Raw genomic sequence first — 23,723 nt, 5'->3', positions numbered from 1 at the left:
AAATGCCACAAAGACCTCTTTAGCCTCATCTAAATACTGTTCACTTATATGTTTCACTGTAAACACCTGGTCCACACATCCCCTACCTTTCCTAAAGCCTCCTTGTTCAGTATATATGTTTGATAATATTCTCTAGTGTTACACATGGGTCTTAAGTCATTAGCTTGTTGGTAATGTATGTTGCTTCCAAGCACTACTCAATTCTCTACATGTCAGTATGTCTATCATTACTCTCACCGAAACATGGCTAAAACCTGATATTACAAACATCTATTCCATACCCGGCTACAAGGCCATACACAATTGTAGACCAGACCAATTAGGAGGCGGAACAGCTAAATACTACTCTGATGTACTTGAATGTATAAACTCTACTTGCACTAAGGATGAATATGGTGAATATATAATTGCTAAATTTCAATCAAAAGACCTTAAAAACCAATAACAGTTGGAGCAGTTTATAGAGTACCTTACTCCAATATTTACTCTTTTAGTGAAAAACTAAGAAACATGATAACTGATGCAGAGATGAATAAACATCACCTGATTCTTACAGGAGACTTAACTCTTTGACTGTCGCGGCCGTATATATATGTCTTACGAGGTACCGTGTTTGACGAATATATATACTCATAAATTCTAGCAGCTTCAAATCAAGCAGGAGAAAGCTGGTAGGCCCACATGTGAGAGAATGGGTCTGAGTGGTCAGTGTGCACCATATAAAAAAAATCCTGGAGCACGCAGTGCATAATGAGAAAAAAAAAACTCCGACCGTTTTTTTTAATTATAATGCCGACTTTGTGGTCTATTTACTTACAGTATTTATGGTTGTATTCTCGTTTTCTTGGTCTCATTTGATAGAATGGAAAACATATTACAGAAATAGAGGTGATTTTGATTGATTTTCCTATAAAAAGAACCTAGAAATGGAGCTCAAAGTGGGGGAAATGTTTGATTTTTGCCAATGTTCAAAAGTAAACAAATGATGCCATTGTCCAATAAATGTCCAACTAGCCATTCTAATATGCAGTCATGAATGGGTTGATGTTATTTATACAATTATTACAGTATTGCAGTAGTCTGCATAATGGTAAGTCTTCTATTTTTTGTTTGAATAAAAATTCAAAATAGAAAGCAAGAGTAATATCAGAGGGGCCAGGAGACATGACTGATGAGCAAATAAAATGTTATTTTAGAGCCAGAAATGTCTGCATTGTTCATTCTGGACCTTATTTTGAAATTGTCATATTTTTTAGTTTTTGTGAAATTGGCCAAATTGCAAATTTCTGACCACATTATTAGGTAGTTGAAATCGGTAAATGGGCAGTTTCTTGTATTCAATCGATAGAAAAAATGGAGTTCTAAAGAAATAGCTATGAGTTTGGGCGACTGGAACAATGAAATTAGCCGAAAATAGGGCTCAAAGTGGGCGAAATCGCCAATTTGTAAACAGCGCCGAGGTCGCCAACTTCGCGAGAACATAATTTTGTCAGTTTTCCATCAAATTTCGTTTTTTTGGTGTCATTACAATCGGGAAAAGATTCTCTATCATTTCATAAGAAAAAATAATTTTTTTTTTAAATTTTGCGACACCAGGAGACACCTCAGGATTGGGGGTTGCGACAGTCAAAGGGTTAAACATAAACCTCATCCATGACCATGATCCTCTAGTAACTGATTTCACAAACACAATGAGCAGCTACTTACTTCTGCCTACAATAACAAAACCTACTAGAATCACAGATACAAATGCTTTATTACTAGACCATATCTGGACAAATATAATATCCCCATTAAAATCAGGCATAATCGCAGCTAACACCACTGATCTAGTACTATCCCACCTTTCTCATGACCAACTTAGATAAAGCATCTCAGGTCACAACTAATATCACCTTCTGACTACATGATGAATTATCTGTCAATAACTTTATTTCAGCATTAAACAACACTCACTGGCAATCAACCCTGATATTGATGAATGTGTTAATATTTTCTTACAAAAAACCCAAAACCTCTATAACATGCATTGCTCGATAAAAACTAAGCAGATTACAATTAAGACACTAAACAGCTCATGGCTTACAAACAGCATCCTCAAATCTATTGATAAAAAATACCTATATGAAAAACAGTACAGATTGGGTCTAATAACAAAGGATACGACTAAACGTTACTCAACATTACTAACAAACCTAATAAGGAGGTCAAAAAAAACTGTATTGCGAAAGCAGATTTCAGGATATAAAAGGTGATGCTAAAAAGACCTGGAAAACATTATCAGAAATCCTAGGATCTAAAATGCTGCCACAAAACAGAATGATTAACTTAAGGAAACCTTACAAACCTCTTCTTCAGTCAACCGATACTCCCAACAAACTTAACCCTTTCAGGATCGGCAGGCCCTCTCCCAAACCTATTCTCAGGGTTAGTAAAAAAAAAAAAAAAAAAAAAAATTCTTATGATAAGATAGTATCTTTTTTTTAAATTTTATAGGCTAAAAAAAAAAATTTTACCATCAATTCTTACCGAGATATGGAGGCATGAAGTTGACAGAAAATGACCGGCATATGGTAACATCGCCGACTGCCAGTCACCCAGTATTACTTTATTTTCTTTTTCGGTACTATTTTCTATTATTTTTTAAGTTTTTTTCAAGTAACTTTTATCCTAGATAGTAGGTTGGTAGACAGCAACCGCCCAGGGAGGTACTACAGTCCTGCCAAGTGAGTGTAAAACAAAAGCCTGTAATTGTTTCACATGATGGTAGGATTGCTGGTGTCCATTTTTCTGTCTCATAAATATGCAAGGCTTCAGGTACGTCTTGCTACTTCTACTTTCACTTAGGTCACACTATACATACACGTACAAGCATATATATACACACCCCACTGGGTTTTCTTCTATTTTCTTACTAGTTCTTGTTCTTGTTTATTTCCTCTTACCTCCATAGGGAAGTGGAACAGAATTCTTCCTCCGTAAGCCATGCGTGTTGTAAGAGGCGACTAAAATGCCAGGAGCAAGGGGCTAGTAACCCCTTCTCCTGTATATATTACTAAATGTAAAAGGAGAAACTTTAATTTTTCCTTTTGGGCCACCCCGCCTTGGTGGGATACGGCTGGTGTGTTGAAAGAAAGAAAGAAGTAACCTTTATGGCTTGTGAGACCAATGTGAGCACTATTCTGTAAGTTATTTCTTTTTCTATACTACACAATAACTGCACAAACACTGTTCTCACTATTTTGTTTACAAAACTTATTTACACAAACGAACAATACAAAATGTTGTTTATTACTATTTTTCTATATTTTATATACACATGTACAGTCACAGGACATGTTTTTAGAAGTTCTGCAGCCTGTGGAAGTCTTTGAAACATGGTGTCACGCACAGCGGTGTTTTACACTCCTCACACATAAAACGAGTGTCTCTGCGTTGTTTTGGGTGTTTTTTTGTATGTGCACAGACGTAACACCTCTTCTGAGCCTTTTTCTTGAAAGCAGTAGCAGGCAGTTTTGTTAGGAAGTGATCACCATGCTTCAGATGAGAAGGTAGTTGTTGATAATTACGTGGGCGGTTTTCTATTGCAGGTGCTGTTCCTTGGTACTTGATTATTATTTGTCTGATGACAGACAAACAAAATTCGCCATATGGTGGTTTGTTTCTGGTCCTCATCTTATATATATTATAAACAGTGAGCATGGAAATGTCCAGAATATGGAAAAAGAGTTTTATGTACCACTTATAACTCTTGCGAACACAATCAGCAAACCCAATCTGCATGTCACATTTGTTCACTGAATGCATATTGAGGGTGTAGTCAATCACAGCTGCAGGTTTTAGAATGGGTTCATTGCTTTCTCTATGCTGCCTGCCAGTGTCTGCCATTTCATTAGGGTGAACTGAAGACAACAGTGTGACATCTCGTTTGTCATGCCACCGAAATGCCATGATGTCATTGGCAGCAAACGCCTGCACCTCACCTCTATGAGAGCCAGCGTCGAACCTGGGCATATGTTTCCGATTTGCATGCACTGTGCCACGCACATCTATCATGTTCACTAGCAAGAAATCACTGAGTAAGGGGCTTGTGCACCAGTTATCAGTATATAATATATGTCCCTTACCAAGATATGGTTCCATCACTGTTCTAATCACATCACCGGAGATACCCAGTAACTTTCTGGTATCTCACAAAGTATTACTTCCAGTGTACACAATTATATCCAGTACAAGACCACTGTAACACTCACAAAGCACAAACAACTTTATACCAAAGCATTTCCTCTTGCTTGCTATGTACTGCTTGAAGGAGAGTCTTAATTTTAACAGAATCAAAGACTCATCAATAACAAGCTTCCTGAAGGGATAAAAATACATAATGAATTTTTGTTTCAGATTCACAAACACATTCCTAAATCTATATAACCTGTCGTTTCTGTCAGGCCTGGTTTTGTCTGAAAAGTGAAGCATACGTAATAGTAGCACAAATCAATTCACTCCTATTATATCACTGAACCCTGGGGTTGCAATCAGGCGGTCTGTCGACCAGTATGATTTCACACTGTGCTTATACACATATGGCATAAGCATTACTGTAGCAAACAAAAGATACATCTCAGCCACAGTTGTCTCCTTCCACTGGTGTAGGCGTGAGTTTGGTCAAAGTATTGTGTTTGCCATGGTGTACTCGTAGTATCTGTTGCTTTCCCTGACAATAATTTCCATCAGGGGTTTGTCAAAGAATAACTCGAAACATTCCAGTTCACTGGCATTGTTCCCAAGTAAACAAGATGGCCGTATTCCACTTTGGCTTTCATCAAACTGATGAGGATTTGGAACAAAATTGCCAGCTTCCTGCCAATCCAAGGTGCGGTCTGCTGGTGGGTACTTTGTATTGACAGGTGGTTGTGGTTGTAGAGGTTGTGGTTGTGGAGGTTGTGGTTGTGGAGGTTGTGGTTGTGGAGGCTGGTGTGGTGGGTGGGTGGGGGATGGTGGCCTTTGTTGTAGATCAGCTGAGGCAGTGGCGTAGGTGGCAGCATGGGTGGCAGCATGGCCCACTGCTGGTGCCTCACGGCCGGCACCACCACCACCACCACCATGCACATTTTCCATCCCAATTGCAACACTATCATCTTCATCTTCACTATCCATTCCTGTTGTACAGCCACAGGATGTACTTCAAGATGTACTCCTTCCCCTTGGAATAGCATATGGCACACTACCAGAGCACATCTACCGTTGTATATACTGACGCTTCACTGGAGAATATTCCACTTCACTATCATTACTGGAACTGTTTTCAAGAGCTTGTAGTTCATATTCACTATCACTATCATCACCAACGCTCATATTTGAGTCCGGGATATGGGAAAATAGGAGTTTCCTCTTTGGTTCTGGTACAACTGAACATGAACAAGAGGGCCCAGCAGCAGAGGTGGAAGGCTGAGGGTCGTCTGGGTTTTCTTCACTATTACCGGTATTATGGTCATTAGTTTCTGTCACAACATCATCAAAACCTTGAAACTCATCTTCACTGGCACTTCCATCTGTATTAGAACTGTCACTGGGGAACAAAAGTGTCCCAATTCGCTGAGGAGTGAGGAACTTCTTACTGAGAGGCATGGTGAACAAGGTCTACTAAAATGGCGTTTCCACAATGCGCCACTGGGTCCCAGAATTTTTTTCTACCGCACACACCAACCATGCAGACCCATTCTCTCACATCTAGGCCTACCAGCTGTTTCCCGCTTAATTTGAAGCCACTAGAATTTATGCGTACTAGTACGGCACCAACCCTGAAAGGGTTGATGTCTTTTTCTCGACCATAGGCTCAAAGTAAGCAAACAAAATACCAAACTCAAACACTCAACCAAAAGACTACTTCACTGGCAACTACCCAAATACAGTGGTCCCTCGATAATCGTCGGGCTCGATAGTTGTTCTTTCGGAAATCGTCGAGTTATTTTAGTCCAAACACTGGCTCGCAAATGGTCGGCTGACTCACTAATCGTCGTTTGCCCTGGACGCGTACTCATGGCTCTGAGCCACCTCGGCCTCCCTTCCCAGCCAGTGTGCCATTGTTTACCAGTGAGCAACGGTCCCTTCACTTGTTCATACGAAATATTTCATAATATTCCATTCATTTTAGTGCTTGCAAGTATTAAATAAGCTACCATGGCTCCAAAGAAAGCTCCTAGTGCCAAGCCTTTGGTAAAGAAGGTGAATTTAAGAAAAACATCATCGAACAATATGAAAGTGGTGTACGTGTGGCCGAACTGGCCAGGATGTATAACAAATCCCGTACAACCTTATCTTCCATCGTGGCCAAGAAAAAGGAAATCAAGGAAGCTGTTGTTGCAAAGGGGGTAAATATGCTGACAAAAATGAGATCACCAGTACTCGAAGAGGTTGAGAAGTTATTAATGGCGTGGATAAACGAGAAACAATGAGCAGGAGATAGTCTTATGACGTCGATTATTTGTGAAAAGGCTAGGCAGTTGCATGACGATCTGGTAAAGAAATTGCCTGCAACGAGTACTGATATTTGTGAATTTAAGGCCAGCAAAGGTTGGTTTGAGAGATTTAAGAACCGTAGTGGCATACACAGTGTGATAAGGCATGGTGAGGCTGCCAGTTAGGACAAAATTGCAGCTACAAAATTCGTAAGTGAATTCAAGGAGGACCTATATTACTCAGGAGGAAAAGGGACTGCCAGGACACAAGCCTATGAAAGACAGGCTGACGCTCATGTTCTGTGCTAATGCTAGTGGGGATCTCAAAGTGAAGCCATTACTAGTGTACCATTCTGAAAATCCCAGCGTGTTCAAAAAAAAACAATGTTATGAAGAGTAAATTGTGTGTGTTTTGGAGATCTAATAATAAGGCATGGGTCACGAGGGAAACTTTCATCGAGTGGTTCAATGAAGTGTTTGGCCCTAGTGTGAAGAATTACCACCTGGAAAAGAAATTGGATCTCAAGTGCCTCCTAGTAATGGACAATGCACCTGCTCATCCTCCAAACTTGGATGACCCAATTCTGCAGGAGTTTGGGTTCATCACAGTAAAGTTCTTGCCCCCAAATACCACTCCTCTCCTCCAGCCCATGGACCAGCAGGTCATTTCAAACTTTAAATATCTCTACACCAAAGCAATGTTCAAAGGTGCTTTAATGTGACCTCAGACATTCACTTGACCCTAAGAGAGTTTTGGAAAGAACACTTCAGTATCCTCTATTGCTTAAGCCTTATAGGTAAGGCTTGGGAGGGAGTGACTACCAGGACTTTGAACTCTGCTTGGAGAAAATTGTGGCCAGACTGTGTCCACAAGAGGGATTTTGAAGGGTTTGTGGCTGACCCTGATGAGCCTATGTCAGTTGTGAACTCTATTGTGACATTGGGGAGTTCCATGGGGTTGAATGTGAGTTTGGAGGATGTGGAAGAGTTGGTGGAGGACCACAATGAAGAGCTAACCACTGAGGAGCTGCAAGAGCTTCAGCAGATACAGCAACAGATCGCAGCTCAGAATCTTGCTGAAGAGGAGGAAGAAGAGAGATGGAAGAAGGTGCCTTCTTCAGAAATTAAGGAGATTTTTGAAATGTAGGGTAGGATGGAAAGATTTATGGAGAAACATCACTCTGGGAAGGATGTTGCAAGCCATATCGGCAACTTGTACAGTGACAGAGTCTTGGCCCATTTTAGGGAAGTTTTAAAGAGATGCTAGAAACAGAGCTCTCTGGACACTGTTTTTGCAAGACAGGAATCCAGTGACTCTCAAGCTGGTCCCAGTGGCATTAAGAAACAGAGAACAAAAGTAAACCCAGAAAAGGACTTGGTACCTAAGGTGTTGATAGAAGGGGATTCCCCTTCCAAACAGTAATTCAGTGTCTCTCCTCCTCCAGTCTTCCATACACCAAGAAGAATTGCCAATAAAGGTAAGTGTTATGCTGTCAATGTTTCATTCATCATGTGCCATTGTATTGTTTATGTACTACATCTGTATTTCATGTAAAAAAATTTTTTGTTTTAATACTTCTGGGTGTCAGGAACAGATTAATTGTATTTACATTATTTCTTATGGAGAAAATTTATTAAAAAATTGTCTTTTTCGATAATCGTCGCACTTCCAGGAAAGCATTAATGACGATAAGCGAGGGACCACTGTACTCTATTTTTAGCCCCAGCAAATCCTGCTGAAATCTCACTCATAATGTGTTATGCTTAGATTCCACTCACATGACAGGAAAAAAGACTTAATTATTGCATCTATTAAAGTAAAGAAAGAGGTATACATAAACGAGTGTCTTACCAAAAAACGTCAGAACCTCCTGTATAGAGTCAGAAAACTTAAGCGGGAGAATAACGACACAATACACCAATGCTTCACACGGGATGGGAAAATTCTTGTTAGGAAAACAAATGTAGGTCAACTGTACACAATCACGAACGAGAATGATCTATCACGATTTCTCAGGGATACTAATCTTACAGAGAATAACTAAACAATGTCCAACCTAAAAACCTACATAGTGTAGTGTATGTTTTGCTCCATTATTGTTCAAATTTCATTGTACAATCTCTTAGTAATTAAATAATCAACTACCTCATTTTGTGATTTTACTAGTAAGCATAAGTCACCTTATGTAATTTTCTTATTTACTATTGTTTGCTTAACCCTTTGAGGGTTTTCGTCATACTAGTACGTCTTACGCGTAGGGGTTTTTGACGTACTAGTACTCATAAATTCTAGCGACCTCAAATCTAGTGGGAGAAAGCTGGTAGGCCTTCATATGAAAGAATGGGTCTATGTGGTCAGTGTGCACAGTCTAAAAAAAATCCTGCAGCACACAGTGCATAATGAGAAAAAAAAAACTTTTTCCATTTTTTTTTAATAAATCAGCGACTTTGCAGTGTATTTTCGTATGGTATTTATTGTTGTATTCTAGTTTTCTTGGTCTCATTTTATAGAATGGAAGACATATTACTGAAATTGAGATGATTTTGACTGGTTTTACAATGAAAGGTGCCTTGAAATTGAGCTCAAAGTAGCAGAAATGTTCGATTTTTACCAAACTTCAAAAGTAAACAAATCGTGCCAAGCGTGCAATACACGTCAACTGGTGAGTCTAATATTCTTTCACAAGTGCACCAATAATATTTATACCATTTTTTACACTAATGCAGTAGTCTGCATAACAGTAAATCTTATATTTTTTGTGAGAATAAAAATTCAAAGTGGAAAGCAAAAGAATATAAGAGGGGCCTTGAGACGTGACTAATGACTAGAGGAAATGTCATTTTAGTGCCAGGAATGTCTTTCTTGTTTATTCTGGACCCTATTCCGAAATTGGCATCTTTTGAAATTTGTGTGAAATTGGCAAAATTGCTAAATTCTGACCACTGTACTGGATAGTTAAATTTATAAATGGGTGGTTTCTTGCACCCATTCGATAGAAAAAATGGAGTTCTAGCGAAATATTCATGTTTTTTGTCGACTAGTACAGTGAAATTGGCCGAAAATGGGGCTCAAAGTGGGCAAAATCGCCGATCCGTAAACATCGCCAAGACCGCTAACTTTGCGAGAGCATAATTCCGTAAGTTTTCTATCAAATTTCAAACTTTTGGTGTCGTTATGATCGGGAAAAGATTCTCTATCTTTTCATAAGAGAAAATAATTTTTTTTTTTTTTTAAATTTGGCCGACCCTGAGAACGAGTTTCGGAGAGGGCCTGTCGACCCTCAAAGGGTTAAACATTAGCTGAATTGATACTTTCTCTGTCCATATTACTACCTCATATATTTTTAAATACTATCAATTGATATTACTTACTAAAATTAATAATTATCATTTTTACTATAATTTCAATTTACTCTTAACATTTTTGACATTTAATAACCATTACTTGTCTAATTACCTTTACCTGTTTTAATACCACATTTACTATCTTAGAGTACTCTTAATTACCTTGTACTGCCATATAACCTCTAGTATAACTACCAGTGCAATATTGAATGAAATAAACATTACTTTTTCACTTTTTTGTAATCATTATTACTTACTAAAATTTTATTAAACACCATATTTACTACCAGTCAATTTTACTTTTGTACATTAAACATTATTTTATACTTCCCATAACATTTTGTTGCCAAATTTTCAAGTTTGTATATTCAACTCCAACCTTTATATTATCCTTTGTACCTGTGTACCTGTCTACCATCTTACTATCATATTATAACCAAGACATTACCATTGTTATTTTTTACTATTATTCTTTTGGTACTTTAATTGTGAATTTTATTTTGTCAATTTAAATCTAGTTATAATCTTGATCTTGTCAACAACCTATACCAGACTCTAGTGCAATTGCAAGTACCATTTCAATTTGTATTTTTATATTTTAAGTTTATATTATAATTCCTACTCTAAGATTGTTTTCATATCTTAGTGACTATATTGTGTGTGCAATTAGTGTATATTTCAATTATATTATTGTTCAAGGCCCTTAACTATCTTTTGCTAACTAGTACCAACTACCTCATATATTTTTTTTTCTACTTTTTTTATTCTTTTGCTACCTTAACTTGTATATTTTATCTTGTCAATTTAAATCTAGTTATACTCTAATTCTTGTAAACAACTTATATAACACCTTAGTGCAATTACAATTGAGAGTCTTGTGCCTTTTTTATATTATTAGATTAAACTCAGTTGTACTATAGTCAATACCAAATTCATTATATTAGACCATATTGCAATTACTAGTGAGAGGCTGGTGCTATTTTTAATTTGTATTGTTATATTATTAGATTAAATCTAGTTGTACTATAGCTCATTCTAGCTCAAAACATAGACTCCACAAAAGTCATTATATTAGACCTTAGTGCAATTATTTGATTACCACTTTATTGTTCACCACAACTTATATTATAATTTTATATTATAATTCTAACTTTAAAGAATTACCTTTAAAGTACTACCTACTATCATATTCCAGCTCCATTATTTGATCATCACTTTATTTGTTCACCACAAATTATTTTAGTCCCTTTTATATTGTCTCCTTTATTTTAGCTTTAAAAAACTACCTTAGCTCATTATTTTTACATTTGTTAAATAATTCAGGTGCTATTTTTTTAGCTTTAGAATATTTACTTTGTTTTATACTTAATTCTAACTCTAGATTCACTACAAATCTTATGATTACAAGCAATGATCCTGATACCAACCTCTTATTTAATGACTTAAATGATTCAAACAGTTACTGTAATTACTACACAACAGAACAATCAAAGGCACTTCTCAGAGCCAACAACAACATAACTATCTTTAACTACAATATCAGATCTTTAAGCAAGCATTACGATGACCTCCTAGCATTACTAAATTCCTTGCATGCCAATATGTCCATCATTACACTAACTGAAACCTGGCTAAAGCCTGATACTACAGATGTCTATACCATTCCTGGTTACACAGCCATACACAACTGTAGGCCAGACCAACAAGGGGGTGGCACAGCTATATACTACTCAGACCAACTAGAATGTATCACTAATACTTGCACAAGGGATGAACATGGGGAATATATAATAGCTAAATTCAAATCCAAATACCTACAAAAACCTCTCACAGTGATAAACATCTACAGAGTTCCACAATCAAACATTAGCCAATTTAGTCAAAACCTAGGAAGCATGATAACTGATGACCGCATGAACAAAGATCACTTACTACTCTCAGGTGACTTCAATATAAATCTCCTGCAAGACCAGGACCCACACATTACTGAATTCACAAACACAATGAGTAACTGCATGTTGCTACCAACAGTAACAAAACCTACAAGAGTTACAGAGACTAGTGTTTCCCTACTTGACCACATCTGGACCAACACCATATCCCCTTTAAAATCAGGCATAATTACAGATAATACCACAGATCACTACCCTACTTTCCTCATAACAACTCTTGGTAAAATACCCCAAGACACTACTAAAGTCACCTTCAGACTTCACAATGAGGCAGCCATTAATAACTTCACAACAGCAGTAACAAACATTGACTGGCACACTGAGCTAGAAATCTATACAGATATTGACGAATGTTTTAATAATTTTCTAAAAAAGACCCAATACCTCTATAACAAGCACTGCCCTAAAAAAACTAAACAGATGACAGCTAAGAGACTGAACAGTCCCTGGCTAACACCCAGCATTCTCAAATCCATAAATACAAAACACCAATATGAAAAACAGTACAGAATGGGTCACATAACCAGAGACCAAACAAAACGTTACTCGTCAATCCTAACCAGCCTGATAAGAAGGGCAAAAAAACTGTATTATGAGAACAGATTATCCAACCTACGAGGTGATATAAAAAAGACCTGGAAGACCCTATCAGAAATTCTGGGAACAAAAAAGATATCACGAAATAGCGAAATAAAATTAGCAAAATCAGATGAACCCCAACTCCCACCAACAGAAACAGCAAACAGACTCAATGATTTCTTCTCCACTATAGGACAAAACCTTGCCAATAAAATCCCAAGCTCAGATACCCCACCAAATGACTACCTCACTGGCAACTACCCGAACACACTGTTCCTAGCTCCGACTAACCCATACGAAGTCTCCCTTATTATCAACGCACTAAAAAACAAGGCAGGAGATTTAAATACCTTACCACCCTTTATATACAAAAAAGTGTCACAAGTACTATCACCAATCATTGCAACACTCTTTAACAAATCCATTGAATCCTCCACCTTCCCTACAGCTCTCAAAATAGCAAGGGTCACCCCGATCCATAAAGGAGGAGACCAAACAGAGTTGAATAACTATAGGCCAATATCCAATTTACACCCTCTCTCAAAAATCTTCGAAAAATTAATTCATAAACGAATCTACTCCTACCTTATCTCCCAAAACATTCTCAACCCCTGCCAATTTGGATTCAGGCCTAATAAAAATACTAATGATGCTATTATACACATGCTAGAACATATATACACTGCAATAGAGGAAAAAGAAGTCCCACTGGGGATCTTCATTGACTTACGTAAAGCTTTTGATACAGTTGACCATGACTTGCTCCACGTAAAATTGTCACACTATGGTATTAGAGGGCACTCCCTCAACTACCTCAAGACATAACTCAGCAACAGAAGCCAATATGTGTACGCAAATGGGGCAAGCTCTTCCGCTCAACCAATTACAGTTGGTGTCCCACAGGGAAGTGTCCTTGGCCCTCTTCTCTTTCTCCTATACATAAATGACCTACCAAATGCTTCGCAATTACTCAAACCCACACTTTTTGCAGATGACACTACATACGTCTTCTCTCACCCGAGCCCAGTCATGCTAGTCAATACTGTAAACACCGAATTACAGAAAATATCTACCTGGATGAGGACTAACAAACTTACACTAAACATTGACAAAACCTACTTCATTCAGTTTGGTAACAGAGCTACAGATGTACCTTTTAACATAACGATAAACAGATCACCTATCACAAAGCTAACAGAGGGAAAATTCTTAGGAATCCACCTTGATAATAGACTCAAATTTCATACACATATACAACAAATTTCTAAGAAAATTTCCAAGACTGTAGGCATACTATCGAAGATACGGTACTAAGTTCCACAGTCAGCCCTCCTGGCCCTTTATCACTCTCTTATTTACCCCTATCTCACCTATGGAATTTGTGCATGGGGCTCAACAACAATTAACCATCTCAGACCACTAATTACCCAACAAAAGGCTGCAGTTAGAATGATAACAAATTCTCACTACAGGCAGCACACTCCACCAATATTCAATACACTAAACCTACTCACCATACAAAACATCCATACTTATTACTGCACCTATTACATACATAGAACACTTAACTCTGATATTAACCCTCCCCTCAAACATCTCCTTGCTAACCTCAACAGAACACATAACCATAACACAAGGCACAGATCACCCTTTGATGTTCCTTGTGTCCATCTCACGCTATGCAAAAACTCAATGCACATAAAAGGCCCTAAAATCTGGAATTCATTACCTGTAAATATAAAAGAAACACTACCTGTTTATAAATTCAAGTCTCTTCTCAAAGATCACTTACTCACTCAAAACCAAATAAATACTGAATAACTGAACCTTATAAATTGTATATCCTATATGTTACTCACAATTATATCACACAAATGTTAAACCTAATACCCAATCTAACTTTGTTATTTTTTTAAATACACTACCTAACAGAATACTCCATTCGACTGAATGTACAGCAATGCATGCAACCATATGACCTGTCTTTGTAATACTCATTTGTGCTTTATAGTTATCTGTTTACAATAATGTTTTATCACTGATTTCATCATTGCTTAGTTAATCTTAAGTTAATTTTAAGCCAGCCCGTAATGCTATGCATATAAGTGGCTTTGGCATGCTGCTCTTACCTGTATTTTTTTTGTACCTCTGTATGTATGCTAAAATTACTAAATAAATAATTAAAACTCTAAAGAACAAGACAGGTGACCTAAATAACTTACCACCACTCATGTATAAAAAAGCTTCTCATGTATTGTCACCATTTATTGCAACCCTGTTTAACAAATCCACTGAATCTTCCACCCTCCCATCTATACTCAAGACAGCAAGGGTCACCCCGAGCCACAAAGGAAGTGATCCAACTGAATTGAACAACTATAGGCCTATATCAAATTTGCCCCTATCTAAAATCTTTGAAAAATTAATTCACAAACAAGTCTACTCCTACTTAGTATTCTACAACATACTCAACCCCTGTCAATTTGGATTTAAACCAAAGAAAAAGTACAAACAATCAAAAAAAAAAAAAAAAAAAAAAAAGCGAATTTCCCCCGGGACTCTTCATTGACTTACGAAAAGCTTTTGATACAGTTGACCACGACCTATTATACCAAAAACTTAAACATTACGAGGTCAGAGGACACTCTCTCAAATACCTAAAATCTTATCAATAGAATGGAGCTAACTCCACTACACAACCAGTTCTTGTTGGAGTCCCACAGGGAGGGGCCTTGGCCCATTTCTCTTTCTCATCTACAGTGGACCCTCGGTTATCAGCCATTCTGGATATCGGCCAATTAAGTTATCGCCAGGTTTTTTGGCCAAAATTTTATCCCTGTTATAGGCTGTTATTTTGGTTATCAGCTGTACTGGACGCATCCATCCACAGCAAAGTACGAAAGTGAAGGAGGAAGAGAGAGGGGAGAATGTACCTTCTTCAGTGATTCTACGATATGTACAATACTAAAGCAGCAGGAGTCAATAAAACCTATAGCGCCAGCCGGCGATAAAGTGTAGCATTAAGAGTGTAGCAAGTAAGTTAAGCGATTAAACGATAGAAAAAGGACGACATGAAATTGACTCCTCCAATGTTGTTGGAGGTATACAGGGCCACTGACAATACATGCCACCCTGCCTATCTTCCACCACCCTAAACCATTGCCAGCATCACCTCCAAGGTACAGTAAACGTAACTATTTCTTATTTATAAAGTGTAAATATTTCTAATTTATAAATTAACCCTTTCAGGGTCCAGAGGCCAAATTTCAAAGTGTGCACCAGTGTCCAAGAATTTTCAAAAAATAATTTTGTTATTTTTTCTTATGAAATAGAGAATCTTTTTCTGAAGGTAATAAAACAAAAAGTATGAAATTTGATGGAAAACTGATGAAATTATGCTCTCATGAATTTTGATGTGTCAGCAATACTTACGCATCGGCAATTTTGCCGACTTGGACACCCATTTTAGGCCAATTACCTTATTCCAGTCGACCAAATTCTTAGCTATTTCACTAGTATTACTTCTATTCTATCAATTGAGCACAAGAAATTGCTAACTCAACTGTCTCAACTACAAAATAAAGTGATTGGAAATTGGTAATTTGGCCAATTTAATGCAAAGTTCAAAATATTCCAATTTCAAAATAGGGTCCAAAATAAACAATGCATGCATTCCTTGGCACTAAACTAACATTTCCTCTGTTCATTAGTTACATTTTCAGGCTTTACAAATGAATTCCATTTTGATTTTTAATTCACATAATGAATTTTTATTCAAACTAAAAAATAGAAGATTTACTGTCATGCAATATTGTAATAACTGTATAAATAATATCAGCATATTTGTGAACGTATATTAGACCCACCAGCTGGCGTGTATTAGACGAATGAGGTCATTTGTTTACTCTTGAACATCGGCAAAAATTTAACATTTCTGCTACTTTGAGCTCAGTTTCAAGCCATTTTCAGTACTAAAACAAATCAAAATATATCTTCCATTTTATCAAAATATATCTTCCATTCTATCAAATGAGACCAAGAAATCACAAATACAACTGTAAAAAACATATGAAAAAACACTGCAAAGTTGCTGTTTTAATCGAAAATTACGGTCTCAGTTTTCTTTCTCTCATTATGCACTGTGTGCTGCAGGATTTGTTTTATGTGGTGCACACATACCACATAGATGTATTCTCTCATATTTAGGCCCAAATTTACCACTCACAGCTTATCAGAGTGAGCTGAGCACATGGCGTAGATCTACGGTTTGGACCCTCAACGTCAAGCCATAGATCTATTGCACGGACCCTGAAAGGATTAAAGTGTAAATATTTCTTATTTATAAATTACGTACATTGTTTCAGTATGAATAGTGGTGGTAGCAGAGCCACCACCACCACTGTATGTATGGATTATGCTGTTGGTGGCCCTTATAAACCCAACACCATCACCACCACCACCACCAGTTCTCACATACGTAATGACATATGTTAATCATTCTAGAGTATATATCATGTTTCTATGTTATTAATATTGTTTATGTCATATTAGATGAATTGTGATAGATAAATAAGCCGTGGAGTTGATATTAGCATCATATTTAAGCATTTTGTCCTGTCTCCAAACAATAAACTAGCCTCCCTCTCTGCTCCTTGCCATTTTTCATACGCCAACAACTCTTCAATAAAGGTAAAAATTATTTAAATGTTCATTTATTCATTTCATTAGTCATTTTATTTAGTTCTCATTGTTTTTTGTATGTAAAACTACAGTTAATATTTTTTGTTAATATTTTTGGATGTCTGAAACGTATTAATTGGATTTACATTAATTTTTATGGGAAATATTATTTTGGTTTTCGGCCATTTCGGTTTTAGGCCGACCTTCTGGAGCAGATTACGGCCAATTACCGAGGGTCCACTGTACATCAATGACCTCCTAAACATATCTAAACTCCTTAAACCCATTTTATTTGCAGATGACACTACTTATGTCTTCTCTTACCCAAACCCAACCATACTAACAGATACTGTAAATGCCGAACTACTAAAAATATCTACTTGGATGACCAACAAACTTACTCTCAATATAGACAAAACCTACTTTATGCTGTTTGGAAACAGAGCTACAAATGTATAGCTAAACATACTGACAAATGGTTCACCCATTTCTAGACACACAAAGGGTAAGTCTCTAGGTCTCCACCTAGACTGCAACCTCAAATTCCAAACTCACATACAACAAATATCCAAGAAAGTCTCAAAAACAGTAGGCAGCCTTTCAAAGATATGGTACTATGTACCCCAATCAGCTCTCCTTGCACTATACCACTCACTCATCTACCCTTACCTCACCTATGGTATTTGTACATGGGGCTCAGCCACAGCAAATCACCTTTAATAACCCAACAAAAAACTGCACTGCGATTGATTACCAACTCCTGTAATAGACAGCATACTCCTTCGCTTTTCAAGAGTCTTAACTTACTCAATATACAAAACATCCACACTTACTATTGTGCCTACTACATGCACAATATAAACCCGCCTCTCAAACTCCTACTTACCAACTACAACAGAACACAACCATAATACAAGACACAAATCACTCTTCCATGACCCTCGTGTTCATCTCTCCCTGTGCAAAAATGCTGTGTACGTAAAGGGCCCAAAGATCTGGAATTCCTTACCAGAACACACTAAAGAACTCCTGCCTGTAAATCAATTTAAGGTCCTACTTAGAAATCATTAATGAGATGATTTCTAAGTTTTTTTTTTTTTTTTTTTTTTTTTAAACTTAGAAATCATCTCATCACCCAAAATTAACCAGAAAAGTTGTACTTAATGCCTACCTCTTACTCAAGCAACACAAAAAGAACCAATGATGTCTCAATTTCAATACTGAATATTGTTCAAATTTCATTGTTCTGAATACTAAATTCTAATATTCACATTATAAATTGATTAATTTGTTTTATTGTAAAACTGTAATATTTCAAAATTGTAATGTTCAAATTTCATTGTTTAAATACTCAATTGTACTTTATATTGTAAAATGTTTACTGTATTTTTTACCATTTAATCTGTTATGGCCCAATTAATCTTAAGTTAACTTTAAGTTTCCCCAAAAAATGCTCTGCATACAAGGGGCTCTTGGCATGTCCACTCAACTACAATATTCTTTTGTATAACTATGTATCATGTCAAAATAAATATTATTATTATAATTATTATTATAATAATAATAATACATTAAAAAATGGAAGCCTAAAGTATGGTGATCTACAGGTAAGTGTCATTGATAAGTCTTACCTCTATAATCAAATGCGATAACATGATAATCCATCTTCCTAAGCACTTTATAGAGCTCAATCCTGTGTGCAGTCGCTCGAGATGAAGTATTCCCATGCAAGTACAGCACAACAGGTCTTTCATCACATAAGCTTTTTTCAAACCAGGCCACTTGGTCTGAGGATTCCTCTTTTGGAATTGAAGAAATGAGTGACTCGGGGAGTATATGCCTGGAAAACGAGAATCTAATACACATTTCATTTTGTTTTAGAGGTTATTTATCTTTAGATTAACATAAGTTTTTTGTTATACAATGATATTAGTATGAGTGATTGAATATTTACGTCTCAGTGTAACTGCCTATCACATTACAAGTGGACAATAATGCTGACAAGGACACAAATCATGAATTATGCACTAGTCCCTCCTTCTACCTTATGGATGATACTGGCAGACATTATTACAATAGCTGTGTAAAGTGTAACATAGGCAAAGAACTATACATATGTAGTGATAAAAGTGTGTGATCAAATTATTTTTTCTTTATTACACATCAGTCATTTCCCACCAAGGCAGGGACACCATAAAAAGAAGAAATGCTTTCATCATCATTCATTCCATCACCATCTTGTCAGAGGCATGCCCACAGGGGCATCGTAAGGGGGGCAGGGGCGCCCCGGGTGACACCATTTAGGGGTGACACCATAGAGCCTCTAAAGAAGGTGATACTAATGCCCAAAACAGTGCTGCACCAACATCAGAGAAGACTCCTTCATTTCTATATAGCCTATTATATATTAACAAAGTACAAATACAGAAGGGCCCCGCTTTATGGCATTTCGCTTTGCAGCGTTTCACTAATATGGTCATTTCAAATTATGACCAAAACTCTCTATACGGCTCCCCCACCTGACTTTCTAATATGGTCACCGTGCCCCACCCGGTTTGTTTACATTCTCCGTGAGATCCGTAAGCACTAAGTCTCTCCATTATGTCTGAAAACTCCGAAATTTTAAGTGTTTTTAAAAGTTATTTCATATTTTATATATACTCTGAGAATTATACTTACGTATACTTGTACCTAAATAAACTTACACACTGTGCTGGCATGCAGGTACACATTAAAATCAGTAAGAGTGTCTTATGTCTCGAGATGTCAATTTAGTAATGATAATAATAATAAGTAGTAGGTTGGTAGACAGCAACCACCCAGGGAGGTACTACCGTCCTGCCAAGTGAGTGTAAAACGAAGCCTGTGATTGTTTTACATGATGGTAGGATTGCTGATGTCTTTTGTCTGTCTCATAAATATGCAAGATTACAGGCATGTCTTGCTACTTCTACTTACACTTAGGTCACACTACACATACATGTACACATTTATTTATACACACTCATCTGAGTTTTCTTTGATTTTATCTTAATAGTTCTTGGTCTTATTAATTTTCCTTTTATATCCATGGGGAAGTGGAATAAGAATCTTTCCTCCGTAAGCCATGCGTGTTGTAAAAGTCAACTAAAATGCCGGGAACAATGGGCTAGTAACCCCTTTTCCTGTAAAGATTACTAAAAAGAATAAGAAGAAGAAAATTGTCAAAGTGGGAAGTCTGAATGTGCGTGGATGTTGTGCAGATGATAAGAAAGAGATGATTGTGGATGTTATGAATGAGAAGAAGCTGGATGTCCTGGCTTTAAGTGAAACAAAGCTGAAGGGGGTGGGAGAGTTTCAGTGGAGAGGAATAAATGGGATTAGGTCAGGGGTTTCAAATAGAGTTAGAGCTAAAGAAGGAGTAGCAATAATGTTGAAGGATAAGCTATGGCAGGAAAAGAGGGACTATAAATGTATTAATTCAAGGATTATGTGGAGTAAAATAAAGATTGGATGTGAAAAGTGGGTTATAATAAGCGTGTATGCACCTGGAGAAGAGAGAAGTGTAGAGGAGAGAGAGAGATTTTGGGAAATGTTGAGTGAATGCGTGGGGAGTTTTGAATCAAGTGTGAGAGTAATGGTGGTTGGGGATTTTAATGCTAAAGTGGGTAAAAATGTTATGGAGGGAGTAGTAGGTAAATTTGGGGTGCCAGGGGTAAATGTAAATGGGGAGCCTTTAATTGAGCTATGTGTAGAAAGAAATTTGGTAATAAGTAATATATATTTTATGAAAAAGAGGATAAATAAATATACAAGGTATGATGTAGCACGTAATGAAAGTAGTTTATTAGATTATGTATTGGTGGATAAAAGGTTGATGGGTAGGCTCCAGGATGTACATGTTTATAGAGGGGCAACTGATATATCGGATCATTATTTAGTTGTAGCTACAGTTAGAGTAAGAGGTAGATGGGAAAAGAGGAAGGTGGCAACAACAAGTAAGAGGGAGGTGAAAGTGTATAAACTAAGGGAGGAGGAAGTTCGGGTGAGATATAAGCGACTATTGGCAGAAAGGTGGGCTAGTGCAAAGATGAGTAGTGGGGGGGTTGAAGAGGGTTGGAATAGTTTTAAAAATGCAGTATTAGAATGTGGGGCAGAAGTTTGTGGTTATAGGAGGGTGGGGGCAGGAGGAAAGAGGAGTGATTGGTGGAATGATGAAGTAAAGGGTGTGATAAAAGAGAAAAAGGTAGCTTATGAGAGGTTTTTACAAAGCAGAAGTGTTATAAGAAGAGCAGAGTATATGGAGAGTAAAAGAAAGGTAAAGAGAGTGGTGAGAGAGTGCAAAAGGAGAGCAGATGATAGAGTGGGAGAGGCACTGTCAAGAAATTTTAATGAAAATAAGAAAAAATTTTGGAGTGAGTTAAACAAGTTAAGAAAGCCTAGGGAAAATATGGATTTGTCAGTTAAAAACAGAGTAGGGGAGTTAGTAGATGGGGAGATGGAGGTATTGGGTAGATGGCGAGAATATTTTGAGGAACTTTTAAATGTTAAGGAAGAAACAGAGGCAGTAATTTCATGCACTGGTCAGGGAGGTATACCATCTTTTAGGAGTGAAGAAGAGCAGAAAGTAAGTGTGGGGGAGGTACGTGAGGCATTACGTAAAATGAAAGGGGGTAAAGCAGCTGGAACTGATGGGATCATGACAGAAATGTTAAAAGCAGGGGGGGATATAGTGTTGGAGTGGTTGGTACTTTTGTTTAATAAATGTATGAAAGAGGGGAAGGTACCTAGGGATTGGCAGAGAGCATGTATAGTCCCTTTATATAAAGGGAAAGGGGACAAAAGAGACTGTAAAAATTATAGAGGAATAAGCTTACTGAGTATACCAGGAAAAGTGTACGGTAGGGTTATAATTGAAAGAATTAGAGGTAAGACAGAATGTAGGATTGCGGATGAGCAAGGAGGTTTTAGAGTGGGTAGGGGATGTGTAGATCAGGTGTTTACATTGAAGCATATATGTGAACAGTATTTAGATAAAGATAGGGAAGTTTTTATTGCATTTATGGATTTAGAAAAGGCATATGATAGAGTGGATAGAGGAGCAATGTGGCAGATGTTGCAAGTATATGGAATAGGTGGTAAGTTATTAAATGCTGTAAAGAGTTTTTATGAGGATAGTGAGGCTCAGGTTAGGGTGTGTAGAAGAGAGGGAGACTACTTCCCGGTAAAAGTAGGTCTTAGACAGGGATGTGTAATGTCACCATGGTTGTTTAATATATTTATAGATGGGGTTGTAAAGGAAGTAAATGCTAGGGTGTTTGGGAGAGGGGTGGGATTAAATTATGGGGAATCAAATTCAAAATGGGAATTGACACAGTTACTTTTTGCTGATGATACTGTGCTTATGGGAGATTCTAAAGAAAAATTGCAAAGGTTAGTGGATGAGTTTGGGAATGTGTGTAAAGGTAGAAAGTTGAAAGTGAACATAGAAAAGAGTAAGGTGATGAGGGTGTCAAATGATTTAGATAAAGAAAAATTGGATATCAAATTGGGGAGGAGGAGTATGGAAGAAGTGAATGTTTTCAGATACTTGGGAGTTGACGTGTCGGCGGATGGATTTATGAAGGATGAGGTTAATCATAGAATTGATGAGGGAAAAAAGGTGAGTGGTGCGTTGAGGTATATGTGGAGTCAAAAAACGTTATCTATGGAGGCAAAGAAGGGAATGTATGAAAGTATAGTAGTACCAACACTCTTATATGGGTGTGAAGCTTGGGTGGTAAATGCAGCAGCGAGGAGACGGTTGGAGGCAGCGGAGATGTCCTGTTTAAGGGCAATGTGTGGTGTAAATATTATGCAGAAAATTCGGAGTGTGGAAATTAGGAGAAGGTGTGGAGTTAATAAAAGTATTAGTCAGAGGGCAGAAGAGGGGTTGTTGAGGTGGTTTGGTCATTTAGAGAGAATGGATCACAGTAGAATGACATGGAAAGCATATAAATCTATAGGGGAAGGAAGGCGGGGTAGGGGTCGTCCTCGAAAGGGTTGGAGAGAGGGGGTAAAGGAGGTTTTGTGGGTAAGGGGCTTGGACTTCCAGCAAGCGTGCGTGAGCGTGTTAGATAGGAGTGAATGGAGACGAATGGTACTTGGGACCTGACGATCTGTTGGAGTGTGAGCAGGGTAATATTTAGTGAAGGGATTCAGGGAAACCGGTTATTTTCATATAGTCGGACTTGAGTCCTGGAAATGGGAAGTACAATGCCTGCACTTTAAAGGAGGGGTTTGGGATATTGGCAGTTTGGAGGGATATGTTGTGTATCTTTATATGTTTATGCTTCTAGACTGTTGTATTCTGAGCACCTCTGCAAAAACAGTGATAATGTGCGAGTGTGGTGAAAGTGTTGAATGATGATGAAAGTATTTTCTTTTTGGGGATTTTCTTTCTTTTTTGGGTCACCCTGCCTCGGTGGGAGACGGCCGACTTGTTGAAAAAAAAAAAAAAAAAAAAAAAAAAATAATAATCACCGAGTCTCATTAAATGTTGTATATTAAGTTAATATAAACATTTTCAAAATTTTATAATAAACACGATACATAACATATAGAGATGATACATACACCCCACAGTAGAATAAATAAACAAATATGAGATGTGGTAGCCAGATAACTTGTACAAGTGACAGCAAGAATAACATTTTCTCTAGTCCAACATAAGAGAAAATGTGTTACTGTGGGC

General features: G+C 37.3%; 1 protein-coding gene across 2 annotated transcripts in view; it reads right to left on the bottom strand.

Annotated features, from left to right (window-relative positions):
• LOC128696476 (lysophosphatidylserine lipase ABHD12-like) overlaps positions 1-23,723 on the bottom strand; it is a 156,199-nt gene that overhangs the window by 74,639 nt on the left and 57,837 nt on the right. For both annotated transcript variants that reach the window (XM_070084304.1, XM_070084305.1), the window contains one exon: positions 18,643-18,851. In XM_070084304.1, the coding sequence (XP_069940405.1) occupies positions 18,643-18,851 (209 nt within the window). The remainder of the gene's footprint in view (positions 1-18,642; positions 18,852-23,723) is intronic.

Source organism: Cherax quadricarinatus, chromosome 12, assembly GCF_038502225.1.
Source record: "Cherax quadricarinatus isolate ZL_2023a chromosome 12, ASM3850222v1, whole genome shotgun sequence".
NCBI lineage: Eukaryota > Metazoa > Arthropoda > Malacostraca > Decapoda > Parastacidae > Cherax > Cherax quadricarinatus.
This window is presented reverse-complemented; position numbering and strand designations above follow the sequence as displayed.